The 27,441-nt window shown below is 37.4% G+C and overlaps 1 protein-coding gene across 2 annotated transcripts in view; it reads right to left on the reverse strand.

The window, feature by feature from the left end:
• myo7ab (myosin VIIAb) overlaps positions 1 to 27,441 on the reverse strand; it is a 51,446-nt gene that overhangs the window by 14,954 nt on the left and 9,051 nt on the right. For both annotated transcript variants that reach the window (XM_058415711.1, XM_058415710.1), the window contains exons 2-25: positions 26,624 to 26,686; positions 25,395 to 25,508; positions 25,107 to 25,259; positions 22,709 to 22,893; positions 20,314 to 20,435; positions 19,719 to 19,861; positions 17,344 to 17,457; positions 17,153 to 17,191; positions 16,759 to 16,873; positions 16,599 to 16,675; positions 14,485 to 14,604; positions 13,745 to 13,881; positions 13,457 to 13,667; positions 11,623 to 11,758; positions 10,353 to 10,459; positions 8,978 to 9,115; positions 8,361 to 8,519; positions 7,153 to 7,245; positions 6,897 to 6,991; positions 6,709 to 6,793; positions 5,290 to 5,508; positions 4,547 to 4,864; positions 2,635 to 2,835; positions 769 to 945 (exon numbers count right to left, since the gene is read on the reverse strand). In XM_058415711.1, coding sequence (XP_058271694.1) covers positions 769 to 945; positions 2,635 to 2,835; positions 4,547 to 4,864; positions 5,290 to 5,508; positions 6,709 to 6,793; positions 6,897 to 6,991; positions 7,153 to 7,245; positions 8,361 to 8,519; positions 8,978 to 9,115; positions 10,353 to 10,459; positions 11,623 to 11,758; positions 13,457 to 13,667; positions 13,745 to 13,881; positions 14,485 to 14,604; positions 16,599 to 16,675; positions 16,759 to 16,873; positions 17,153 to 17,191; positions 17,344 to 17,457; positions 19,719 to 19,861; positions 20,314 to 20,435; positions 22,709 to 22,893; positions 25,107 to 25,259; positions 25,395 to 25,508; positions 26,624 to 26,641 — 3,276 coding nt within the window. In that variant the 5' untranslated portion in view covers positions 26,642 to 26,686. The remainder of the gene's footprint in view (positions 1 to 768; positions 946 to 2,634; positions 2,836 to 4,546; positions 4,865 to 5,289; positions 5,509 to 6,708; positions 6,794 to 6,896; positions 6,992 to 7,152; positions 7,246 to 8,360; positions 8,520 to 8,977; positions 9,116 to 10,352; positions 10,460 to 11,622; positions 11,759 to 13,456; positions 13,668 to 13,744; positions 13,882 to 14,484; positions 14,605 to 16,598; positions 16,676 to 16,758; positions 16,874 to 17,152; positions 17,192 to 17,343; positions 17,458 to 19,718; positions 19,862 to 20,313; positions 20,436 to 22,708; positions 22,894 to 25,106; positions 25,260 to 25,394; positions 25,509 to 26,623; positions 26,687 to 27,441) is intronic.

Raw genomic sequence — 27,441 nt, forward strand, 5'->3', positions numbered from 1 at the left:
AGTGTGTCAGGAGTCGTAGTACTTTAATAAACAGCTTTATTGAAAATTAGGTGTTCTCTATAGCGTAATGTAAAGCATAAAATACGAAGTGGAGTTACTGTTACCAGCCAAAAGTAGAAAATTTCCTAAAACAGCATGAACTGAAGCATTTGATTCTTCTAATTATTTGTGTATTTCTTCATTTTGACAGAAAAATAATTTTAAAAATGTCATACTGTCAATCCATTTAATGTTGTGGGACATTCAGGAATCATTTACATTACTAAAGATATACATAGTTGTTTCTCTTTTCTTTTTTCAAGTATCTCTTGAAGTTAAGACAAAAAAGCTTCTCATGGTACAGAGATAATCCTCTGTGCTAAAGTATTTTCCGTAGCAGTAAACTTAAGGGAACGACTTTAACAGAAACAAAGCACTGACAGATATTAACATTTTATATTCTGATTATTCAACTGTCCTTCAAATCCCACCACTGCCAAGCTGACACTGCTGGGCCATTGAGCAAAGCCCTTAACCCTCAATTACTCAGTACTATAAATTAGATAAATGTAAGTCACTCTGGATATGGGCACCGTAAATGTCCTGTGATATAAATGACTTGTACTAATTGGGCGTGATATTATAATTAAATAATTAAAATGTATTTAAAACAAAATGAAAGAGATCTCAAGAAATGAAAAGCTAACAAAAATCAAAACAACACTACAAAAATCAGAAGTAGTTAAACAGCTCTGATTGCTGTTTCAGTTTCCCTGGCCATGTGATCACCTCGTCAGCTCTCTGCAGGGCCTGCTGGTCCCTCTTGTAGGTCCTCTTGCCCAGAGTCTCGTAGATCTTGGTCATAACTGGGATCTTCTCACTGCCGTCACTGAGGCTGATTTGATATTTGGGCTCGGGCATGTCTCCCATAAACCTCAGTATAGTCACCCACACAGCCAGAGCAGCCTGCATAGGCAGAAACATCACATCATGATTAGCTGAGAGTGCAGCATGTTGGGTTAAAGCTTAACAATTATATCACTGCTCTCTAAAAATGCTGGGTTATTTATATAACCCAATCACTGGTGTGCGTCTTTAAGTATTGAATCATTAATTATTATTTGCAATAAATAAATAAATAAATAAATAAATAAATAAATAAATAAATAAATAAATAAATAAATAGTGTAAATTTACTTAGTGTAGATAGTTTGGTTGATGTGCTGTGTTTAATGTAATGCAAATTAAATTGTACTAAATAAATACACTTTATGCAGTTAAAAAAATGTAAATAAAATTTTTGAAACTAAACTAAACTGGATTATTTATTGTATAGCAAACCAGGTGAAACAAAAAGATTATTTAATAAAAAAAATATGAATTTTAAATACAAACATCACTAACAACTGTATACTGTAGGCAGTTATTGCACAAGGTTAAGGTAAGGCAAGGCAAGTCTATTTAAGAAGCATATTTCATACACAGGTGAATTTAAAGAGCTTTATAACACTGTTATAACACAGTGTTCATTAAGGGGTTTAAAAAAATTGAACGAAAAAGGAAAGAAATGTTCAGATAGAAGTGGCAATGAATACACCGATCAGGCACAGCATTATGACCACCTGCCTAATATTGTGATGGTCTCCTTTTACTGGCAAAAAGAGCCCTGACCTGTCATGCACTGTGTATTCTGACACCTTTCTATCAGAACCAGCATTAACTTCAGCAGTTTGAGCAACAGTAGCTCATCTGTTTGGATCGGATCACACGGGCTGGCCTTTACTCCCCATGTGCATCATTGAGCCTTGGCCGTCCATGACCCTGTCCACGGTTCACCACTGTTCCTTCCTTGGACCACTTTTGATAGATACTGACCACTGCAGACCGGGAACACCCCACAAGCTGCAGTTTTGGAGATGCTCTGAGCCGTCTAGCCATCACAATTTGGCCCTTGTCAAACTCACTCAAATCCTTATGCTTGTCCATTTTTCCTGCTTCTAACACATCAACTTTGAGGACAAAATGTTCACTTGCTACCTAATATATCCCACCCACTAACAGATGCCATGATGAGGAGATAATCAGTGTTATTCACTTCACCTCTCACTGCTCATAATGTTATGGCTGATCGGGGTATCGTGCAATAGACATAAAGTGTAGGAACATGAAATGTAAGATGTTTTAATATAGATTAAAAAATAGCTATATTTGTGGCATATCTGAAAACTGATCCTACTTTTGAGTGGCGTGAAAGCTACATGCTGCTTCACTGTGCTTTGAGAAACAACCAGCTGATCTGCACCCATGGAGATAAGGCACCTGCTGGATTTAATCTCTTTCATCATATCACAGCTGTAATCAAGAATAATTTACAGACTAGAGGTAAGGCTTTCAATGATTAAAAAATGTCTTATTATAATGTATCCAGATTCCCTATCTGGGCCATAAATAATCATAAATATGATATATAACAATCCAGAAATAAGGGTTAAAATCACTGGGGCATGCTAATTATGAACCTGGGGGTTCTTCAAGCAACCTAGCATCATGTAAAACAAAAACAAATAATAAACCCAAATAAAATGTGTTCTATAAAAAAATCCTTTACAAGTTTGTTATTCTATGAGAAAAATAAAAGAATTTCTCATTTCTTACCAGCTGGTCGCCTTCATCCTCATGGTACAGCAGAGGTTGTTTCAGGGGCCGGCGCACGTACGTGTGGGTCGTGTTGCCCTGGAAGTAGGTAGCAGCAAACTTTGCAAACTTGTACTCTGACAGGTCCTCTTGTTCCTCATCAGGATGAGGAAGAGTCTCAATGCTGTCTTCCTCAGAGACTTTGTGGACGTTCTCCAGATCCTATCACACACACAAATATAACACTGGCAATTTATTTCCTATTTAGATTAACTACAATTTACTCTTAGTATCTAATATGGATAGGAAAAACAAATGGTCGAGTTCATTCCTGCAGTATTGTCAACAATACCTATAGTATCATATAATAAATATTCAGCCCTTATATTACACTATTCAGGTCAAAATGTTCCTTTTTTCTCTGATATCTCTAATCTCTGATATGCATAGTTACAGATAACCTGAAATATTTAGTACTACTACATTATTCCAATGATTTTACGATTATTTTTGTAATATTAGGCTTTATTCATGGCCCTAAAAATCAAACAGTTTTGATCACTGCTGATCAGAAAATGAAGATAAATGAAATTGACAGAAGTTAGAAGTAGTTTCTGGCCTCAGATCAACACAAACCATTCATTTATATAATATATATGATAATAAAGGATGACAATTGGTCTGATTTTAAAATGTCATGCTGTCATCATTCCGTTTCAATGGATTTTCCTAATTAATTTTTAAGCTAAACTAAACTGAAACAAAAAAAGCTAGCCAGATCTATTGTTTGGCAAAATTGCAAGTCTTTCTTAATTTTTTATTTTAAAAAAATCATATGATTATATACACCGATCAACCATAACATTATGAGCACTTTGAACATTATGAACACTGATAACATCTCCAAAACTGCAGCTCTTGTGGGGTGTTCCCGGTCTGCAGTGGTCAGTATCTATCAAAAGTGGTCCAAGGAAGGAACAGTGGTGACCTGGTGACAGGGTCATGGTCGGCCAAGGCTCATTGATGCAGATGGGGAGCGAAGGCTGGCCCATGTGGTCCGATCCAACAGACGAGCTACTGTTGCTCAAACTGCTGAAGAAGATAATGCTGGTTCTGACAGAAAGGTGTCAGAATACACAGTGCATCTCAGTTTGTTGCAGACCAGTCAGGGTGTGCATGCTGTCCCCTATGCACTGCCAAAAGCGCCAACAATGGGCACATGAGCATCAGAACTAGACCACAGATCAGTGGAAGAAGGTGGCCTGGTCTGATGAATCACGTTTTCTTTTACATCACGTGGATCGCCGGGTGTGTGTGCATTGCTTCCTGGGAAACACATGGCACCAGGATGCACTATGGGAAGAAGGCAAGCCGGTGGAGGCAGTGTCATGCTTTGGGCAATGTTCTGCTGGGAAACCTTGGGTCCTGCCATCCATGTGGATGTTATTTGACATGTACCACTTACCTAAGCATTGTTGCAGACCATGTACACCCTTTCAACGGTATTCCCTGATGGTTATGCCCTCTTTCAGCAGGATCATGTACCGTGCCACAAAGCAAAAACGGTAGAGGAATGGTTTGATGAGCACAACAACAAGTTTGAGATCGAGCATCTGTGGGATGTGCTGGACAAACAAGTCCGATCCATGGAGGCCCCACCTTGCAACTTACAAGACTTAAAGGATTTGCTACTAACATCTTGGTGCCAGATACCACAGCACACCTTCAGGGATCTAGTGGAGTCCATGCCTCAATGGATCAGGGCTGTTTTGGCAGCAAAAGGGGAACTAATACAATATTTGCCTGATCGGTGTAGGTCTTAAACACAAACTTTATCATTAATTGTTTTATAAAAATGTTGTATATTGTTGTAAAATCTAAACAGATGAACATCGGTCAGTATTGAATAGGACAGGTGCGTTAATAACTCCACCTCAAATCCTGCAGGTGCTTCAACCTCCATGCTCAGGAGCGAGTTGGAGCTGGTCAAAAAGCCGAACATTTTATCCACCATGTCAGAATCGCTGATGGGTTCCTGCTTTTCTCTTTCCATCTGCTCGAGCAGCTCCTTCTTACGCCGAGTCTCTTCACGCTCAGCCTGCCTCCTCTCCTCCTGTTCACGGTGCAGCTCAGCCAGACGCTCCTGGTGCTTCCTGTCAGCCTCGGCTCGAGCCCTGCGTGCCGTCATCTGCTTCCTCAGCTCCTCCTCTTCGGTCAGACGCTGCTTCTCGGCTTCCAGCTTGTGTAGCCTCTGCACAAACATAAGTACACAGAAACAAATGTACTGAAGTACTGAGTAAGATCAAAGAAACGAAGCTAGAGCAAAACAAACAAGTGCTGGATCTAACCAAATCCCTATGTATTGATGACTGAAACCTGGCAGGATGTGCTGTTAGAGGAAAATATTAAGGGGTGGTGTGATGCAGCTGGACCGTGGACCCGTTGTTTTTTTCTAACAGTTCATTCTGAAGTGCAATATTACTCATGTACTAGAGCAATTTGTAAACAATTATACCTATTTTATTCATTAAAAACCAGCATGTCATAATCTTTATCCATTAATAGTTACATCAACAAGTATACAACAATTAGATAAATATTGACTTTATTAGTTTACTTAAGCATTTTTTGTTACATGAGCCAGTCCACCTTCAAAGCATAGCAGTGGTGCTTTACCTCTATTCTGAGTCTCTTGCACAGTCTGCGTGCGATCATGCCGCGAGCATAAGCCTGGATAATCCGGATGGCATTTACACGTCTCCAGAATGTTTGCCTCACCAGGAAGCCTCGGCACTGACCCTGGAGAAGAATGATGCGTTTCCTGACCTCTCTGTACATCAAGTAATGTTTCCGGGACCTCCAGACGGCCTGCAGCCTCAAGAAACCTGCACACATCTGACCAAGTATGGAGAAATAGTTTTATGACACAGAAAGAAGTTTATTGAAGATGAAGGGGTAGAAAACTCAAGTGGCTGGAGGTCAGCACAGTTCTCTGCTCACAGACACATGATGGAGATTAACAGTAGCCAGGTGTATTCAGGGTGTAAAATCCTATGCTATATATCGAGAGTTTTAAGTTTGTACATTTAAGTTGTTTTATAATCAGTAGTGTGTAAAGCACATGCACAAAAATAAATTCAGACTGATTTAGGTCAAAATATTTATCATTGCTTCTATGCTACACTTAAACTCTGTTATTGTACAGCATCTGTAGGTAGGTAGGTAGGTAGGCAGGTAGAGATGATAGAAAATGAGAGATGAGATGTAGCTTTATTAATCCCCTGTAGAGGAAGTTCAAGTGAGTGCGAAAGAAACACAAGTGTGAAAGTTGTAATGATGATTTACAGAGTTTTCAGAACATGTCTATTGAGGTATATATACTGTATAGTATACCATGTGCATGTACCTACATTGTGAAAATTAGTGTGAATTGTTGGGTGAAGGTTGAGGGGCTGTATATTTCCTATCAGTATCATTACTGATAGGAAATATAAGTAGCATGCTGTACAAGGAAGTGAAAAAGTCAGGATGTTAAAGGGTTCAGGTTGACTTAAGTGCATCTTCATTTACTTATTTGTTTGTTTGGTTGTTTGTTTATTGGATGTCTTTTTTGCACTTTTTGAACATTACATGTAATTATGATATCCATTTTTAGATGAAATCTGTAAGTTTTTATATAATGTATTTGTTTTGAATGACCACATTGTTGAACAAAGTTTGGGTTATTTTTTTAATCCTATTAGTTTTTTAAGATTGTCTTAAGATGCAGATTTATCCGATTTTTTTTACAAAATTGGTTGATCTGTTTGAATATTTGTTCTGAACTCATGGTATAAATACTAACTCCACCTCTAAGCTTTATACTGGAGATGTCTCAAACCTTTTCTCACCTTTGGAGTTTATTTCTGCAAGACATTTTAGTCCTCTGACGTCTTCAGGAGCTCACAGACTTGCTGTAAATATACTATCACTTTTTCTTGGTTATGATTTAATTTAAGAAAAGAAACTGGTCACAGGTTTAGTACATATGGTGACCAGACTGTGCTGGACTCCAGCTCTGCAATAGCGGTAAAAAAATAAAAAATAAATCCATACCACTCTATAGTTCTTTCTACAGATATAGCCTCTCCACATCTTCTGGATCAGTATTGCTGATCTCCTAACCTTCAGAAAATTGACCCTGGAGGTAAAAAAAATAAAAGAAAAAAAAATCACTGGTCACATACGTATCTAATATTCTCATGTTTCCTACATGAATTATCCCTGGTCTTAGTCTTCATTACCTCTCTCTCCTTCCACGTACTGATTTCTGAATAAAAATGACCTTGTTTGTGATGGCCTTGTCTCTCTCAATCTCCAGCTTCATGTCATGGTGATCCTACAACATAAACAAATAACACAAACAATTTTATAATCAGCTTCATTGATTTGGATCACTGTCAGGCTTTTCAGGATGTATCTAGACTCCTGATGTTATTGCATTTTTTAAAAAGAGATATTAAAGGACAACTTGAAAATAGTTTGAGAAATCAATCAAACCTTAAGAAAGATCTTTGTTTTTCCTATCTGCCAGTCTTCATTCTGTCCCAGGACCGCTGCCGCTATTTTCCGACATGTCCCTCGCAGATCCTCCTATAAATTAGTCAGAGGTTGAAAAGAACAATGTCTGTGGTGTTCTGTTAGAAGAAAATAAGCGATGATGAGATGGTTGGGTGCGGCCCAACAAAAAGTGGTGTTAATGCAAGCACCCTAAAGTGTTTTATTCTTTCTACTCCACAGCAATGTTACTCAAAGAACAATGCATCATACATATGTTTTATCCATTTATAGATCAATTTAATGTTGTAGAATATCCATGAAACAAGTTAGTTCCTGTTTTCACTTTTATTATGGCAGCTATAAACAGTCTTCCCTTACTGGCTTCTCTATCTCTCTTTCTCTCCTGAAGTTAAAACCAGAGTGTTTCTCGGGTAAAACCTTCTGACACTGGAAACTCCTTCCATAAATGTTAAAAACAAATTCACAAAATGGACAATGATACGTTTTTCTTTTTTTCTTTTGTTGTTTGTCTGTTTTGTTGTTTCCATGAATTTCTTTGTCACGTTATCACACACAGTGGTGATTAAAGGGTCATATAAGTGAATAGACACTCAGAGCTTTAAGAATTTGTAGTTTTTCAGTTTTCCTTAGCTTACTAGCAGCAATATACAATATATATTTTTAGAGAAGTTCCAAAAAACTTAAAATTGTTTGAATTTTTTCCACACAAATGTGTAAATGTTAATATCAAAACCATTTCTGCTCACTGAGACGCTCCAATCGCTGGTTCGTAAGCATCTAAAATTCGAAGGTGTTATCTTCAACCACTAAAATTCTGCATAAGGTTATCCAAACATAACACACTGAAAGCCAACAATGTCCTAACTCATTTTATATCAGATATAAAATAAAATATTTAAAAAAAAAATACTATAAATATTCATAAAAATTGGCTTATGAGACGATACTGATTAAAATGTCCGAAGTCAATCAGCGCGATGGTAAAAGGGTTATATAAACAGATTTGAAGATTCTGCGGTGTTGTGGTATGAGTTAAATGAGCTGTGAGTTATATATATACAAAGAATGTATAGCTAATAAACAGGCTACTGAGTGACAACACATGACTTTTGTATCTCGAGTTTCTGTCTATTACTTAAAATTTGCATGTTTGGTCAGTCACTATGCTGTCCTGTTGCTATTCCCACCTGTAAATAGGCTGGTTTGACCATCACCATAAAGACCCTGTACCGGTCCACAAACTCAGCAAAGGTGTATCGTATTGGATATCCGGCTCTGCGTATCCGAATGGTCTCCATCATTCCGGAATACCGCAGTTGGCGTACACACAACCCCCTATCAAACAACTTGAGAGGAAATATTTTATTAGTAGTAGTATTCATCTCAAACCTGTCTGAAGATTGTATGCATTTTAATTCAATGATAATTTTTTTATTGTGGTGTTTTGATATGATTTCTGACACTGTGTGTCTCTAAAAATGGGCAAAAGGACATCCCAAGGCTAAAAACACTCATTGAAGAAAATAATTTCTTTCCTCAACACACTCCATGGCAGTATCAATCATGCAGGAGGCGTGGCCTAATGCGTAAAGTCAGCAAATCAGATAATAACATCACTCCAGTACAGACTTCTACAAATAGTGCATGATCCTAAACTGATGGCTACGTTGCCTTACCCTTCCTTGTTAGCTACTTTAGTCTGGAGGCTTTATTACAAAATTAAGGATGCAAACTTTAAACATGAAATTGAAGATGTCTTAGTCAATTGGTTATGTCTGGAGCAGATTTCTGTGCTTAGTCTCACCATCGGTCTTTTCAGCTCATTTGGTTTGATGCAGCGCACGAAGAAGGGCTGGCACGTGCTCAGAGTCCTCATGAGCAGCTCGAGGGAGCGTTTAAACTGACTGCTCAGAGTCGGAGAACGCTTCCGAGTCTCCATACCCTGACCATGCACACACACACACACACACAAACACACACTCAGATTATTACTTACATTAACATAAGATTAACAGAAATATATATGGCTTTTTTTAAGAGAGAGAGACTGTTGCAAGTACATACTATAGACACACATACACACAAAACAAAAAACACACAAATACAGCATATGCACACAGTTTCTTACTAAAAACTTTACAGGGTTTGTATTCACCTCCACCATTCCTGTCTTCCAAAGCTTCCGTCTTTGTCTTACATAGAGCAACCTTTCATGCTTCTCTCTTCTCATCTCTGACTTTCTGCCTTTTACGAATATTGGTCTCATTGAGTTTCTGTCTGTATCTGTCTGAGTTTTGCTTTAGCATAATGTGCAGATGGGCGGATATATTTAAAAACTTAGTTTTAGAGGTTTTAATCCCCTCCTCTAGCTCATTCAGTGCCAGGAAAGTCATATGCCAACTGAGCTTCCACTTAGCAAAGTATTTGCAACCCCCCCCTCCAAAAAAAACAGCCACATTGTACTTGAACTCGAACCAGAACCATCTATGCCTTTCTCACTTCCAGTCGATGACTAACATTTCCCTATAATGCATCACCCTACTGAATGCCACTGGTGGGTTTATTAAATCATGCTGCTACACTGCCAGAGCTGCTTTCCACTGAGAAATCAACCACAGGAACGAGTTTCTAGGGAAAGAAACCGCTGAGAGAGCATTGTTGATTAATGACACAGAGATACACACTGTTGAGGACAGGGAGCATACAGGGACACACAACCACCGATTACCTGCTGAGAGGACATAGTGGTCTGCACATAGCCACAGAGAAACTAGAGACAGACAGAATGAGACATGATATGAAGAGAGAGAGAGAGAGAGAGAGAGAGAGAGAGAGAATTGACTGGTGTTAGAAGAGACAGAATCTCAGCCAAGAGAGATTAGCGTTAGGCAAAAAAGCAGTGCATGACAATAAACAATAAACACACAAACAAATGAAGCCTGACATCACCATGCTGAAGGAGTGTTAGTGTGTGAGACAGGGCAACTGCCAAAGCTTTAGAAGTAGAGGGGGGAAAAGTGTATATTAAGTCTGGAAAGCACAGTAATATTCAATCTTTCAGCAACTAGTCAAAAGAAACTCAGGCCTGCCTGTGCTGAGTGATGTGTTTCTAAAGTGAAGTTAATGGAGGCACATTAATGCAGGATAAATCAGGATTTCGTGTCGGAAAAGGGCATCACCATGGCAATGTCAGCCTGAAAGATCTGCTTGATGAACTTGTTTTTGGAAGAGTGCACCAGCTGGATGATGTCACTGTGGAGACTGTCTCTGTTCTTCTCCAGAAAACCTGTTGAGATACGAGCAGACTTTCAAAACTCTTAAGTACTAAGGCTCTTAAGTGCAAGATAAAAGAGCAATTACCACAAATAAACAGCATTTAAACCTTAGAAATAATGGTTGCTTTAATATTCAAAAAGGAATAAAAAGTAACCTAGGATTGAGTCATTATACACTACGGCGCTGTTGAATTCTCAAGTCTGAGGGGCTGATTAATTTTCTGTAAAAATCTACCTCCAAAATATCATAAATGGATCAATATAAAAAAAAATCAATAAATGGATTAAAAAAAGGATATTGATGTAGTGATGTGTTATATTGATGTAGTGATGTGTTATATTGATGTAGTGATGTGTTATATTGATGTAGTGATGTGTTATATTGATGTAGTGATGTGTTATATTGATGTAGTGATGTGTTATATTGATGTAGTGATGTGTTATATTGATGTAGTGATGTGTTATATTGATGTAGTGATGTGTTATATTGATGTAGTGATGTGTCAAACAATGATGTGTCATTCCTTAATAAATAAAAATCATTTGGTGTTGGCAAATCAGGAACAAAACCCTTTGTAATTGTTTATTCTTTTGCTATAACAGTTTTATTGTCCTTAAAACCTTTTTTTTTAAATGAATGGGCATAGATTAATACATCGTTGAACATGTTAACACTCATATGCTCCCCTGACTATCCTGGCTATGCTATGCTATTAGCTTTTACAGAGAAGCAACCCTCAATGTGTGGACCTCAGGTTGACTTGAAATCCAAAACGGAGTTGTTGAAACATTAAGTTCAGTCATGGACATCATGTGCTGTAGTGTAGTCTAAGTGCAGTGATCACACAGCAAGTCAGCTAGCATCACAGGATAAATCAAGTAGGATCTTAAGCATCAGAGACGTACATTGTTATTTAATAGAAGCCAAACCTCTTAAAATATCCTACAGCAGCCACATTTGCTTTTAGATATAGCTATTATCGTTATAGCTAGCTAGCACAGAAGGTTGAAAAATTGTGGGTAAATATTTCTGGTTGCTATGGAACTGATAAAATGTCACTCCAAACACAATCAGAATACATAAGCTATAACAGGATGATTAGCTGAGTTCAGGAGTTTTAAAATGTATGATATATAGCACCTCAGCAGAAGGATTAGCAGGCCTGTGGGGTACCTTTGGTTTCGTAATGGACCACGCCAGCAAAGTGCTGAATGCCGAACTGACTCTCGTGACAGTGTTTAGGAGGGATGTAGTTTGTGTTGAGTTTGTGCTGGGAGTTGAGTTTGTGCAGCATGGTGGCATCAGTTCCCTAAAGAAGCAAACAAACAACAGGAAATCACACAGCTGTATCAAAGAAACTTTTGGCTTGAGTCCGAAAAATCTCAGTAGATCTGGACACAAGTGTTAGGACTCATTTGACATATTTCACGAGTTTTTATTTATCACACCTCCACTCATGCTAACTTAGTCACAGGAAATGCCTCGTTCATTATGTGCCTGATTACCACATTAGTGAAACTAAGCAAATCATCATTCAATTAATAAGAAATCTTTCAATTTAAAAAGGAGGATTTACAACATATATGTAAATATTTGCCATATTTTTTTTGTAAAGTTAAATTAGTTCTGGTTATATAAAAGGAAGTGTCGGACACCTGTGGAACATTAAAAACGCAACACTTGAATGTTTCTAGAGATAATGTGTAATATTTTAAGAATATTTTGTATTTTGTATTAGCTATTGGCATTAAGGGAAAATACGTTTTTACATTATACCACTATGAGGAGCAGATACACAAAATCTGTATGTACAATCAGTAATAATGAATGAATAATATTGTTATATAATTAAGTTTAATAATGAAAAAATATTGAATAATAAAAATTCTAGTTAAATTCATTTAGTTAAATTAATCATATTTATAATAATAACATATGAGTAACATAATACAAAATTTCGATAGGTATACATTTATTGATTCATTAGAATACATTGATAGATAGATAGATAGATAGATAGATAGATAGATAGATAGATAGATAGATAGATAGATAGATAGATAGATAGATAGATAGATAGATAGATAGAGAGCAGTGTGTTAGCTATTTGTAATTCTAGTGTTAATAATCTTTGACTTGAAGATTTTTCTTTTTTAACAATTACAGAATATTAACATTCTTATATAACATTGAATTAAATTCCTTATTATTCCTTAGTATCAGTATCCTTAGTAAATCAGAGCACATAAAGCCAGTCCATGACCAATATGACCTAGCACATTAAATGTTAAGACAGTTAAGAACTATTATACACTTAAATATGAAGAATTTATATTTTATTAACATTTCAATTTGGAAATATAGATTTGGAAATATAGAATTCAGCTCAATTCAATTTTTTGAATTGTACTTTTAACAGTAGACAAAAATGTAAAATATTCAAAAATCTAAAAAATTCAATATATAAATTTCTATATTTATCCCTAATGAGCAAGCCAGAGGCAGTGATGGCAAGTGAGATGACATGAGGAAGAAACCTTGAGATGTACCAGACTCTAATGCTGGGTGCTGGGTGACACCGGAGTGTGTGATTATAAATCTTTTTTCTTCAATGACTATGTGCTATATCAAAAAAAGGGCAATTACGTGACCAGGAAATTTACCCAAGTTTGAACATGAAGTCTATTATGTTAAAGTTTTCAATGTTCACTGATGGAGCTTTGAGTACAAATCTGTAGTGATTGCAATCCTAAGCCATCTTTGTGATGTCCACAGCAAAAATGTCTCTGTACGCGCTAATCTAAACATCAATTATTGCTGAAATTAAGATCTAGCTAAGCATTATCCCATTAAAAGACAAGTTAAATGATTCATCCTGGAAATGCTGACGGAATATAATCATATATTATATGCCTCTGTTATGAAGTTGTCATGTAGCTGTGGTTATGTAGTGTTACCTGATTATCCTAAAATTCCCAGCCCTTCCATGTGTCCGTCCTGTTCTTACCTTGGGGAACCTGCTCTCCTCATCAATAAGCGAGATGATGTTCATAGGTTTGTTGGCGATCATATCCAGAGCATCCTGGTTATCTGTGAACTCGATGTGCAGCCAGTTGATGTGCTCCAAGTTGTATTCCTCCTGCTCCAGCTTGAAAACATGCTGCACGAAAAACTGCTGCAGGTTCTCGTTGGCAAAGTTGATGCACAGCTGCTCAAAACTGACCAAAAAACCAAAACAATACAGTAATCAGAGAGAGGAATCAAACATCATCATGGTAGAAAGAGCACTGCACACCTGTTGATGGTGAAATTCTCAAATCCGAAGATGTCGAGCAGCCCGATGGACCTGACTCTGTCTTTAGTGGGCGAGACTCTGTAGGTGGCAGCGTTGATTTTGTCCACGATCCACACAAATAACCTTCCATATATTCCCTAAAGAAGATCGATATTATATCACATTTTTAAATGAATATGTTTCGCATCAGTGTGATTATTAGATAGATAGATAGATAGATAGATAGATAGATAGATAGATAGATAGATAGATAGATAGATAGATAGATAGATAGATAGATAGATAGATAGATAGATAGATAGATACTTTATTCATCCCAAAGGGAAATTTACAAATATTAGCAGGGATTATTAAGCATTACACCATAAAACTGATGAACTGGCGAATAATATCTTATCCTTTCTATAGCAACAACTTTTACAGGTTGTTGTATGCTAGATGATCCAAATAGTTGAAGTCTAACAACAAATGCTATAACATAAGTGATGACAGGAGCTAATTGCTTCATGGGTATTCGACTACATTAAATGTAACCCTAAATGGATAACCTGTACACTGATACTTTCTTTGAGAAATTGAAAACGTTTAATTATTGGCAAATTGCTATGGTATAAGAAGAATACAATCCTTTAGCACAATAATCAACTTCAGGGTGGTCACAGTGGCTTCACAATGTTGATAATTACTAAAAAGTCAGAATTGTGCTAAAGAAAAGCAGCAGCAGGATAAAAGTCTCTAACCTTGACGAAAGCATCGCGAACATCAAACCCCTGGTCCACACTGAGCGGCATGGACACACTCTCTCCTCGAGTGATGAGCGTGCGAGTGGTCAAACACGTCATAACATCCTGAGGGTCCACCTACACAAGCAAATACGATGGAATACAATAAAAGTGGAATATTTATTAGTCATGAATGTCTGGTTAAGAATCAAAAATTAGAAGAGCATATTTGGGTCCAGAGATTGCTTTATCTAATAAACAGTGTAAGTGCCGGACATCTCCTAATAAACCTTGAATTATGCATGCATGCTTGTGTAGGGGAAAAAAGGAGTGCGGTTTGTCACTTAATTGTTTCATTATGTTTGAAAAAGAACATACTGTATATACCAGAACACTGGGAGAAAAGGAGAAAAGAAAACTGGTCAATTTAGAAAGGAAGTTAATAGCATCTAATCAGCTATGATGCATATTCAATATAACCTGCTAGTAATTTATACAATTTACACAAACTTTTGGCAAGGAAATTTACAGGATACAAATTTAAATTATGTTAAAAATATACACCGATCAGGCATAACATTATGAGCAGTGAGAGGTGAAGTGAATGACACTGATTATCTCCTCATCATGGCACCTGTTAGTGGGGGAGGTATATTAGGCAGTAAGTAAAGAGTTTGTCCTCAAAGTTGATGTGTTAGAAACAGGAAAAATGGGCAAGTGTAAGGATTTGAGTGAGTTTGACAAGGACCAAATTGTGATGGCTAGACGACTGGATCAGAGCATCTCCAAAACTGCAGCTCTTGTGGGGTGTTCCCGGTCTGCAGTGGTCAGTATCTATCAAAAGTGGTCTAAGGAAGGAACAGTGGTGAACCGGTGACAGGGTCATGGGCGGTCAAGGCTTATTGATGCACGTGGGGAGTGAAGGCTGGCCCGTGTAATCTGATCAAACAGACGAGCTACTGTTGCTCAATATGCTGAAGAAGTTAATGCTGGTCCTGATAGAAAGGTGTCAGAATACACAGTGCATGACCGGTCAGGGCTGTTTTGGCAGCAATAGGGAGACCAACACAATATTAGGCAGGTGGTCATAATGTTATGCCTGATTGGTGTATTGCTGAACTTTTAGGTTTTTAAATTTAGCTGCAGTTTTATAAAATTACACCAATTAAAGGACGAGTCCTGTTATCAAATCTTATCGAATTCAATCTTTTATTGTACTCACACACACACACACACACACACACACAAAACTGTCTTTTGCCACCAGGGGGCGGATGCATCCACTACATTCTGTAAGCATCTTGACTCTAGATTCAGACTTTCACACAGCTGACTGTGAGAAGATGAAGAGCTGCAGGCCGGCAGAGTGAAGGCTTTACCCACGCTGTGCTCACGCTCTAATAACACCATCTGAGTCTTACTAATGACTGCATTTATCTCCAACTCCCCTCCGCTCCTTTCCTCTATCAGCGTTGAGAACTCCCTCCCACCAGGATAATCAGGGAGGGAAATCAGAGCAAGACATTAAGAGGGAGAGGTGGAAAAAATCAGCCATGCAGTAGAAATATTCTTCATTTGAGTAATTCACAGATGTAGCTACACACAGGTAGTGTACACACACACACACACACACACACTCTAACAGTAGTTTTCGCTGCAAATCAAATCACAGATTATGAATGCACTTCTGCAATTCGAAGGTGTTATCATTTCTATAGAACAGGGAATTGTATAGCAGATAATGCCCATGATCTAATAATGTTTTCTGTGTGGAAATGTTCCTTTAGCATTTTTGGAAGGAGAATCCAGCATAGCTATGTAAAAGAATACAAAACACAGCCTATACCAGGTGACCCGGGGGCACAAGGCAACCCATCGCAGCCCATAAGCATGCACACACTCAGACACCCATTCACAAACTATGAACAATTTAGAGATGCCAATCAGCCTACAACACATGTCTTTGGCCTGGGGGAGAAAACTGAAGAACCTGGAAGAAACCCCCAGAAGTATGGGGAGAACAAAGTGAGAATCGAACCCCTGACCCTGGAGGGAATAGAGAGAGAAAGAGAAAGAGAGAGAGAGAGAGAGAGAGAGAGAGATAGAGTGAGTGAGTGTTATTCAACCCTCACCTCCAGCAGAGATGCTGCTTTGGCCAGGGCAGGTGAGCGAACAATTACACAAGCGTCCAGGTTTTTTAACATCCGAGCTGTGAACAAAAGAATAACACAGCGATCAGAAATGCACAGCTGAGATGATTTAATCACTAGTTTTTCGTGCATTCTGGCTTACCCTCGAAGTGCAGGTTGCCCATGTGCAGGATGGCAGCCAGCAGCTTGGAGATCTCCCAGTTCTCAGTGTCTGTGAACATCAGCACCTTCATCGCTGACTGGATGCTCAAGTACTCCTTTATGTCAAATAGCAAAACCGGTTAACGTGAATGTAATAGTGTTTAAATCTAGCATAAAAATTCATAAAATTCCCAATAATTGCTTAAAGATCTCCTTTAGTTATTGTTGTATAAGTTTGTTGCATTCTGATTGGATAGTTAGAGAACATCCATACACATAGTATATCCAGGAAGTAAATCCAAGTACTGAATCAATCAAAACAAGCTGCTGGAATTCAGTTTAATCTCCCTGGATGAAAGATGACCAAACCATTTTTCATCCAGCACATCACTTACATTCATATCGTCCCGGCCGTCACACACCGTACAGTTGCCCTGCAGGACAGCCAAAGATGAGAGGACACAGTGGAGGACACAGTGAACACAAGCAACATGCTCCTTGTTATTTATAAAGAATATCAGACCACCTCCACACATGCAAGTTAATCAGGAATTAGTAGTTTGTTCTGAGAAGAGCAGTCTCTCACCATGGTCAGATAGGTGAAGTCTGAAGCCTGACCTAATCCCAGCTTAGCCTTCTGCTCTGGGTTCATACCCTGCAGCATACAGTAGAAGATGTGGTAGTTTCTCTCATCTGGAGCCTGTATGGAAAACTCTCTGAGCTTATAATATCCCGGAACATATTGGTTTACATGTAAACATTCAAATAATCTACAGAAAAATATATTACCCTAGCAACATTGCTATAAAAATACATAGTTGTGTAAATAGGTCAGTATGCAAGTTGGGACCACTTGCAAGCTGTAGGTCAAATTAAACTCTCCTATCATAGATCACAACCATTCCTCACTGTACAGCGCTGGTTTTTACAGTAATACAGTGTCATCAGTATGTAAATATATTATTACTGTAAACACACCTTGCAGTAAGCATGCTGTAACATATTGCTTTACATGTAAACATTCAAACAATCTACATAAAAATATATTACCCTAGCAACGTTGCTATAAAAATACACAGTTCTTTAAATAGGGCAATATGCAAGTTGGAACCACTTGCATCCGTGTTTATTGACATTCATCACTGCTATAATTATCTAGGTATTATACTAGCAGATTACACATTTGACACGAGTATCTCAGTCTCCATTCATCCTCAGCAAACAGATTACAGATTCATCATCAAATCCTAAATAATAAACTAAAAACCTGTAGTTATTTCACATAGAACATGGTGAACATTTCATTAAGGAGATGTTTATTTAATATTCAAGGAAGGAGTCTCCAGTCTTAGCACTTTGTAGTTGTCTGTACAGTCAATTTCTTATTGGAACTGAAATGATTGCTTTAAATACACACATCATTATCAGATTTATGTCTCCTTTGACTCTCTCAAATGTATTAAATATATGTGTCAGGCAATAACAGAATTACAACAATAGAATGGCAGTGATGGATGTGACAGAGACGGCATGTATAAATGTGTTTGCAGCAAAAGCGCAACCAACTTGACAAGAAAAATACACAGAACGGTATAAAGAAGTGAAGCTGGGGCTGGTGTCTTTCTAGCCCAGACTGTAGATTCATGCAGCTGATCATCGACAGTGTATATGTTTACAAGAACATATGTTTGTCTACAGTTCTCCTAGTTTGCATAGAATGTATACTGGTCTGCGCTATTTTGTGTACTTTGTGTATGTGCCCTGTACTGTTTTCTTTTGTATTGTCTTTTTGTCTTGTACTTTTTGTCTTGGACAGCTTACTTTTCATCCTTAGCTCTGTGTTGTTTTATGTGGCACCAGGGTCCTGGAGAAACATTGTCTCATTTCATTGTGTACTGCGTCAGCTATATACTGATCAGCCATAACATTATGAGCAGTGACAGGTGAAGTGGATAACACTGAATATCTCCTCATCATGGCACCTGTTAGTGGGTGGGATATATCAGGCAGCAAGTGAACATTTTGTCCTCAAAGTTGATGTGTTAGAAGCAGGAAAAATGGACAAGCGTAAGGATTTAAGAGAGTTTGACAAAGGGCCAAATTGTGATGGCTAGACGACTGGATCAGAGCATCTCCAAAACTGCAGCTCTTGTGGGGTGTTCCTGGTCTGCAGTGGTCAGTATCTATCAAAAGTGGTCCAAGGAAGGAACAGTGGTGAACCGGCGACAGGGTCCTGGGCGGCTAAGGATCATTGATGCACGTGGCGAGCGAAGGCTGGTCCGTGTGTTATAATGTTATGCCTGGTCAGTGTATATGCTTGAAATGTCATTGACTTGACTTGAGAATTGAGTTGCATCAGGTAATTATACACAAGTCAAGCTCCTGCTAGATTTGATCTCCATTAGGACTGATATCTTGGGTCCGCTTCTCTGATTCATCCATAGCACACCATCAGCAGATTGAGAAGTTGCATACCACTGACACACTAAGGATGGAATCTGCGTTGCAGCCTACAAACTGATGCAATGAAACCCACAACTCCCAGCTAGTGGTAGTAAATTTAATTCATCCTCGTGAATTGAATCTTTTAATTCTGTTCACCAAAAAGATCAGATTCATTGATTGATTCATTCTCTGGTTCATTCACTGACCCAGTATCTGTAATGGAGTGTCTTTTTAAATATAATGAGTAAGCCATTGTTTTATTCACTCAATGACTGCGGCCATACGTACATTATGATACGATGCATTGATCAGACATCAATGTTTCATTGTCAAGCTGTAGGTCAAATCTTATATCACAAGCAGTCATCACTGTACAGCGGTGGTTTTTACAGTAATATAGTGTCATCAATATGTAAATATATTATTACTTTATTACTGTAAACACACCTTGCAGTAAGCATGCTGTAAACATGATTTACAGGAATTTTAAAGTGTGTTTGACCTTTGTTGTCTTACCTGTCTGCACACTCTTGACTTCTCCAGCAGGTACTGTTCGACCTTTGCCCCCTCGATGGCTCCTTTCTTGTTAAAGTGAATATCTATGTATTTCCCAAACCGGCTGGAGTTGTCATTGCGTATGGTCTTTGCATTGCCGAAAGCTGTACAAGAATAAAAAAAAGACTTCTACTGAATTGGACTGCAATAGAATTACAATAAACCCGTTTCATGCAGAGAGAATTTTATTGAGGCTTTTGTTATATAAAAAAAAAAAATACAATGGTGGAGACCTGCTGCAGCACTTATCTTAGAGCATAATGGTGTGAAAAATAGACTATAAATTGAAGGTGTGTGTTTTGTCCCCGGCATTATGAGAACGTTACATGGCAGACATATTGAGCAGCAGACGCATGCTAATGAATTCCAGTGAGAATCGAGAATCGTCTACCATATGGAGATCTGAACAGCAGTTTGTTGTTGCTTTCAGACAGATCTCTGAATAACGCTCCATCATGAGTCTGTCTCACTTCTATGCAGGTCGAAATAGACATACTGTATATCACTGATTGTGTACGATTCACCAATCTAAGCCTTAAAAGTCTTCTTTTCTGACCTTCAAGGATGGGGTTGGCCTCCAGAACTTGCTGCTCGATCCACGAGTGCTGTCCACTGATAGCAGCCAGAAACTGCAGGATCAGCTTGGTGCTCTCTGTTTTTCCTGCTCCAGACTCACCACTTGGGAGGACAACATGTCAACAAATAACACACATTGCCTTTGGTGAAAAGAAATAACACACAGATTCACAGCCACAACAGAATACAAGATTTTTTAAAGTAGAGATGCAAGGCTTCAATCAGTATTGGGTATACATATTAATATTAAATATAAAAAGCTGTTTAATTATTTTTAATGTGACTTTTTTCTAAACCTGAAACAAATAGTTGTTTTATTTGGCGTTTGAATTGCTAAAACAAGCTTTTGTCAATTCAATACCTGCCCCTGTTTCATGCTAATTTACACATCCAGAGATATTTGATTGACGTCAGTATTGCTGCCACGAATAACTTTAAAAAGATCTGTTTTATGGAGGAATGGGAGACTTATTGAACATGTATGGAAGGAGTCTCCAGTGTCAGCACTGTGCATTAGAGGTAACCTTAAGCTTATGAGAAAGTTTTCAGGACAAAGGAGTTTGCATTTTGTGGTTTCTCCATATATTTCTTTTTCAAATAAGAGACAAAAAAAGGCTAATGAGAGAATACCACTTTATATCTGATATGATGTAACTGATAACAGAAACTAATGTGATGCAATGATGTTTGACAGCATTAAATGTTAAACGTTTAGAGTCACTGCTGCTGCTGAGGATGACCCACATGGACAGCCTGGAGACACGTGGAACTTAGTAACCATGTAGATGGCTTGGGATTGCACTTGCCACAAACAGCTTTGCACTCAAGTCTCCATCAGTAAACAGTTGAATAAGATAGACTTAAAGGTAGAATCAATATCCTGGTTATTCTAAATGCACTATTTCACCATTTATTCCACAGCTCTAGAAAGGAAATGATTTATAATCACACTATCTGGTGTCACTCAGATGGGGATGGGTTCCCTTTTGAGTCTTGTTCCTTTCAAGTCATCTTGCCTTCCTTGTGTCATCTTGAAGAGTTTTCCTCAAGATCTTTCGTCTGTGACTTGCTCATTAGGGATAAATCGATCAATTTATAATTTATAAATTATATATAAAAGAAACGCCTTTATTATCACCACACATACATTACAGCAGAGTTGTGATAGAAACATTTCAGCAAGAATCAAGGGGAAGGTGTACAAGACAGTGGTGAGACCCGCCATGCTGTATGGTTTGGAGACAGTGTCACTGAGACAGAGACAGGAGTCAGAGCTGAAGATGTTGAGGTTCTCTTTGGGAGTGACACGGTTGGACAGGATTAGGAACGAGTACATCAGAGGGATGACTCTTGTTGGACGTTTGGGGGACAAAGTTAGGGAGGCCAGGTTAAGATGGTTTGGACATGTTCAGAGGAGGGAGAGTGAGTATATTGGTAGGAGAATGTTGGACATGGAGCTGCCAGGCAGGAGGCAAAGAGGAAGGCCAAAGAGGAGGTATATGGATGGAATAAATGAGGATATGAAGCTAGTGGGTGCAAGTGTTGAGGATGCAGAAGATAGGGATAGGTGGAGAAAGATGATTCACTGTGGCCACCCCTGAAGGGAAACGCCGAAAGAAGAAGAAGAAGAAGATACATTACAGCAGAGTGGAATTCTTTTCTTTGCATATTCCAGCTGAGGACATTGGGGTCAGAATAGAATTGAAATGTAACTATAGAGTAAAGAAGATAAAAATGATAAAATCTTCTTTAGTAAATAAACAAAATTTTCAGATGGTAAGAGTGATTCCTATTAATCACTGCATGCCATTTTTAGTTATTTTCTTATAACAGCATGTCCCCAAATATTTTATCTTAATAGTAAAACAGGAAACAAATCAGTGGGTGAAACAAGTTTGGAGCAAACAAGAGGATCTCTTCTAATCTTTTAAAGGTTTAGTATTAAATTGCTTAAATGATGTATTTATTAATGCTTGCTAAGACTATATATTAAGAAAAACCTAGAAGCTATTTTTAATTGGTAAAATGTCCAACAATGTATTGCTTGATAATAAATATTTTACTAACAAATCCTCAAATAGGGTTTTACTGTCACATGTCATTCTGCATGTAAAATAAAATTAAGAACAGTTTGTTAAATGCCAACAGGTAAAATAAAAATAATTAATCAGTTAATATAAAAATGACAGAAATGACTTCAAGTATTTTAGTAACAGCTGTGAGGAAACTCCAGTTTATTCTCAGGAGGTAAAATAGATTAATTTATGTGCAGGTCAATGACTTATAATAACTTATTAATTCATTGAGTTTAAAGCGTTGTTTTGACCATGATATATGGATTTTTACTGAAAGTATTTTAGCAGTGCCTTGGGTACCTGATGATGCAGCACTGGTCCTTATTGTTCCTCTGCATGTTGAAGTAACAGTTGTCAGCGATACCGAAGATGTGCGGAGGCATTTCCCCGATCTTTTTATTCGTGTACAGGCGGATGTGGTCAGCTGTGTAGATGGGCAGCAGCTGGTAGGGGTTCACTGACACCAGGATTGACCCTGTGTACGTCTGAAATGCCAAACATATAAAATGTATATTAGCTCTATATTGGGTTTCTGTGGGTAACATAATAATAAATTATAGTAGTAATCCCAGATAATAATAAAAAAATACATTCTATAAATAATAGTTAATTTAATTTGTAAGTGAAAATATTATTATTTCTTAGTGAATCAAATAAGCAACATTTTACTTTAAATATGCACGTGTTAATATATTTTAAAATGAAGATTTTATTTCACAAGTTTTATGTATTCCCAGTTTATTAGGAACACCACTGCACCTGTACGTTCATGCAGATATCTAGCATATCATAGCAGCAGCGCAATGCATAATAACATGCAGATACAGGACAAGAGCTTTGGATAATGTTAATATCAAACATCAGAATGGTGATCTTTGTGGCTTTGATTGTGGCATGGATATTTTACCTATTGGGCACCATATTCATATTTCCTTTAGTTTTTGTGGAAGGTGTTATATGGATTGGTCATGAGATTAATGCACAGTGTAGGACAGAATTTTTCAGATTGAATTCAGCCACTGATGATTTGAAGATATTAAAGACGAAATCAGGTGAGCCTGAATGTATTGGGTCTGTGGGCTAAACTATCCACCATGAATGGACATAAAATGGCATAAAAGTTATATCGTTATATTATTTGACCTCTTGCCTCTTTATTCATAATACACACCTTATAATGTAGTGTACAAGAGGATAGAAATGAAGCCAACAGAGCAGTATGTGAATTGTCCACTTGTCTATCTATGCTGAATTCCATTAGATAAATAGACAAATAAATTTTCCTTAACAGACTGATGCTTACTGAAATAGATTGAAAAAAGTATTACACTACAAGCTTTTTCAGTCATTTTAAATTTGGTTAAGACCCAGCTCCAAAGCCAGTCAGGGTCATGTTGTCCTTCATCAAGTATTTTTACCGGTAAAAATGGCTGATGGGGATGACAATGAACCAAAAGGAAAAGGTCATATTCTAGCAAATCTGGCTGATCTGAGCGTGTACTGTTGCAAACACAGCTAATGCCTGTAAAAAAAAACAAAAAAAACACTCGGCATTTACAGCATGTGCCACTTTTATTACCAATGTGTTCTCCTTTACATTAATAAGAAGGAAAAACAGTACACCATGTGGCTTGTAGGCTAAAGAGTGATGTCATTGACATGACAATTAAACTAAATCCTTTTAATAAATGGATTAAATTTAGTTCCCCTTCAGCTAAAATACAGAAACTTTGGCTGTGTTTCAGATCACAGGTTTATATTAGATTCTGTAGAAAGAACTTGTTTACACGGACACAGTTGGTGGAAAATCCATATACACCAATCAGGCATAACATTATGAGCAGTGAGAGGTGAAGTGAATAACACTGATTATCTCCTCATCATGGCACCTGTTAGTGGGTGGGATATCTTAGGCAGCAAGTGAACATTTTGTCCTCAAAGTTAATGTGTGTGAAGCAGGAAAAATGGACAAGTGTAAGAATTTGTGACGGCTAGACGACTGGATCAGATCAGCAGTGTTCTATCAAAAGCAGTATCTATCAAAACTACCCTTTTAGTCCTGTAAGTTACGAGGTGGGGCCCATGGAGGACTTAAAGGATCTGCTGCTAATATCTTGGTGCCAGATTCCACATCACACCTGTAGGGATCTAGTGGAGTCCATGCCTCAACAAGTTAGGGCTGTTTAGGCAGAAAAAGGGGAACCAACACAATATTAGGCAGGTGGTCAAAATGTTATGCCTGATCGGTGTAAATAAATTGTTGATATTTAACAAAGAAGCATGTATAACTATTGCGACGGTCAAGTTTTCTGTATGGAGACTTTTACAGACTTTTACAGTTATGTAGTGTCAGCGCTTTGTAATGGTGAGTAGGTTTTCCACCATGGGGAAGTTCTTCAAAATTGGGGAAAAAAGGCTGAGGAGGAAGTGAGGAAGAAGTTTATAGCTGTTAAGTGATTACTAGAACTATAAATGGTTAAAAAGTATGACATATCATCGTTTAATAAATTCAGTTGTACTCATTGCTGTGGCACAATTGCTGTGGTTCAGGAGCAAGAAACCATACCAGAACATGCTGTAATAGAAAAATAGTCAACTTTAGGGGTGGAAACATTAATGTCACTTCATAACACCATCCTGTTGTGGATTATTTTCCTTTAACAGTCTTTTATTCCACGCTTAGAAACTGGACACTCACATATATGACCCTCTCGTTGTAGCGAATGAGGAGGTTTCTGAGAATGCCGGCTTCGTTCAGGTCTCCCAGGCGAATCATATCCTCCACTCCGTGGATAGAGGTGGGGTGCATGGGCTTGATGTTTGTGGCATTCTGAGGGGAGATCCAGTGCTCCTGCACACACACACACACACACACACACACAACACACAACACAGAATACACTTACATTGCAGCATCATTCACTCTGAAGGTCAAGTGAAAAGAAAGCAGAGCACTCTATTGTCCTTGTCTTACTTAAACACTCACCTGACCCTCATCATCCAAGACTTGGATCAGGCCCGAGTCGCAGAGCTTGACCACAGCTCCTACTGGAACGTCGAATGGCTTGCCTGTCTTGAGATCCAACCAGACATAATCCCCCTGTAGAGACGGAAAAATCAATGATCCAATCAATGACTCAGTAAATGAAACTGCTTTGATAAATCTAGCAGCTTTTCTACAGAGAACGCAGCTGTGTTTCCCTGAGAGTCAAAGAAAAATAAAATAACACAATAACTGAAGGCATTTGTACAAAACCCCACTAGTGAAGATCATTTGTTAATAAAACGGCCATGATTCTGTGACACAAGGGAAAGAAATGATTCATTTAAGGTAAAAAGATTTGATTGGTGTTACACCTCAAGCAGAACTGAAACATAACATCATAAACAAATAATATACTACCATCCAAACACACATAATAATAATAATAATAATAATAATAATAACAATAACAATAACAATAACAATAACAATAACAATAACAATAATAATAATAATTATTATTATTATTATTATTATTGTTCATAATAATAATCAAATTCATTAATAATCTATATGCTGTGTGTTTAAAATAAAACAATAACTTAAAGATTTAATTAAAAAGTTTAGCAAGAAGCAAATTTTCAAAAATGTATGTTAATTAATGAATTAATTAGTTTATTTTAGCTTTCTATCTGTTTGTTTGTCTATTTGTTTGCTTTCTCATACAATTATTTTATAATATAATATATTATCATTTATGAAAGAGGTCAAATGAAATCCTTTTTTATTCTTTAATTTATTAAATGCTTTATTTGAACCATTTCTTTTTAATTTAAAAAAACAAAACAACAAAAATAACAAAAATTTCAAATACTTTGAAAAGTTACTTGTGGTTTGTTTATTCCATCATGCTTTGTTAAGCAGTGGTCACAACTTTTTCTTTTTCTTCTAAATCTTATTTTAACACCTTACTAAGTCATGGCTGTACATCAGCACCCTGAAGGTTTGACCAGACATTTTTTTTTTATTAATAATGGATGTTACCAGTAAAGTTCCAGTAAAAACAAACTCTGACTAAAATACAAGGAAATAAACGGCTTTCTGAATGATTAAAAAACAAGTCATTAATAAAAAATAAATAAATGTATACTGCTAACACAAAGATTTAACATTTATATCAGTACCTAATTGCACCAGATGTGCTTTTCTAACAGATACAGACAGATTCTTACCTTCTGCAGAATGACCATGATTCTGTTTTTTTACTTCTTGGCATTAGTCAGTGTGTGAGTGTCCTGAAGGGAATAAAGAGCAACATTCACACTTAGGAGAGAGTCATACTGTGCACACACACACACACACAGAAATGTGGGCCTTATGGAAACATTTCTGTGATTTTATCACGTTGAACAAAAAGAAAAAAGAAAAAAAAAAACAGTGTAGGTGAGATGATATGAAGAGTGATCACATGGGGAAAAAAAATGATGTGTGCTAAAATATCCATGGTGTGAAAAAAACATGATGAAAATGAAAACACATGCACTAAATGTGAAAAATTCATTAATGAAAATGAATTGTAAATAACATCACATCCATTCCAGGTCTGAAAATTCTTTCCTTTCTGGTTTTCATTTCTATGTTAAGGATCTGAATGACTGATGCCTTTATGAATAGAATATGAAAGAGCAACTGCATGATGCTAACTATACCTGAAGTGTGCATGGTGCATGCGTTGGATTTAGATGTATTAACAGTAGGAGAGTGACAGTGTTGTCCTGTTCTTTTATCTAAAGCTTCTAGTCGCCTGTGACACACAGGTAATAAAGGCCCATTCACCATATACAATACATTCCACCGAGCTCACAAGCCTAAGACCAACAACATGACAGGGACAAATTGCGTCTCAGTATAGATTCTAATCACATAATTGGATAACAGCATGTATTTTGGTATCAGAAAGCAGCAAATGAAAGCCAAATGCCGCAAAGGAGCTAACAGAAGCAGTGTTGAGGGCAGCATTAACACTGACGTTATATTTCCTGGTTGTTGC

The sequence above is a fragment of the Hemibagrus wyckioides genome, linkage group LG18, assembly GCF_019097595.1.
Source record: "Hemibagrus wyckioides isolate EC202008001 linkage group LG18, SWU_Hwy_1.0, whole genome shotgun sequence".
NCBI classification, from domain to species: domain Eukaryota; kingdom Metazoa; phylum Chordata; class Actinopteri; order Siluriformes; family Bagridae; genus Hemibagrus; species Hemibagrus wyckioides.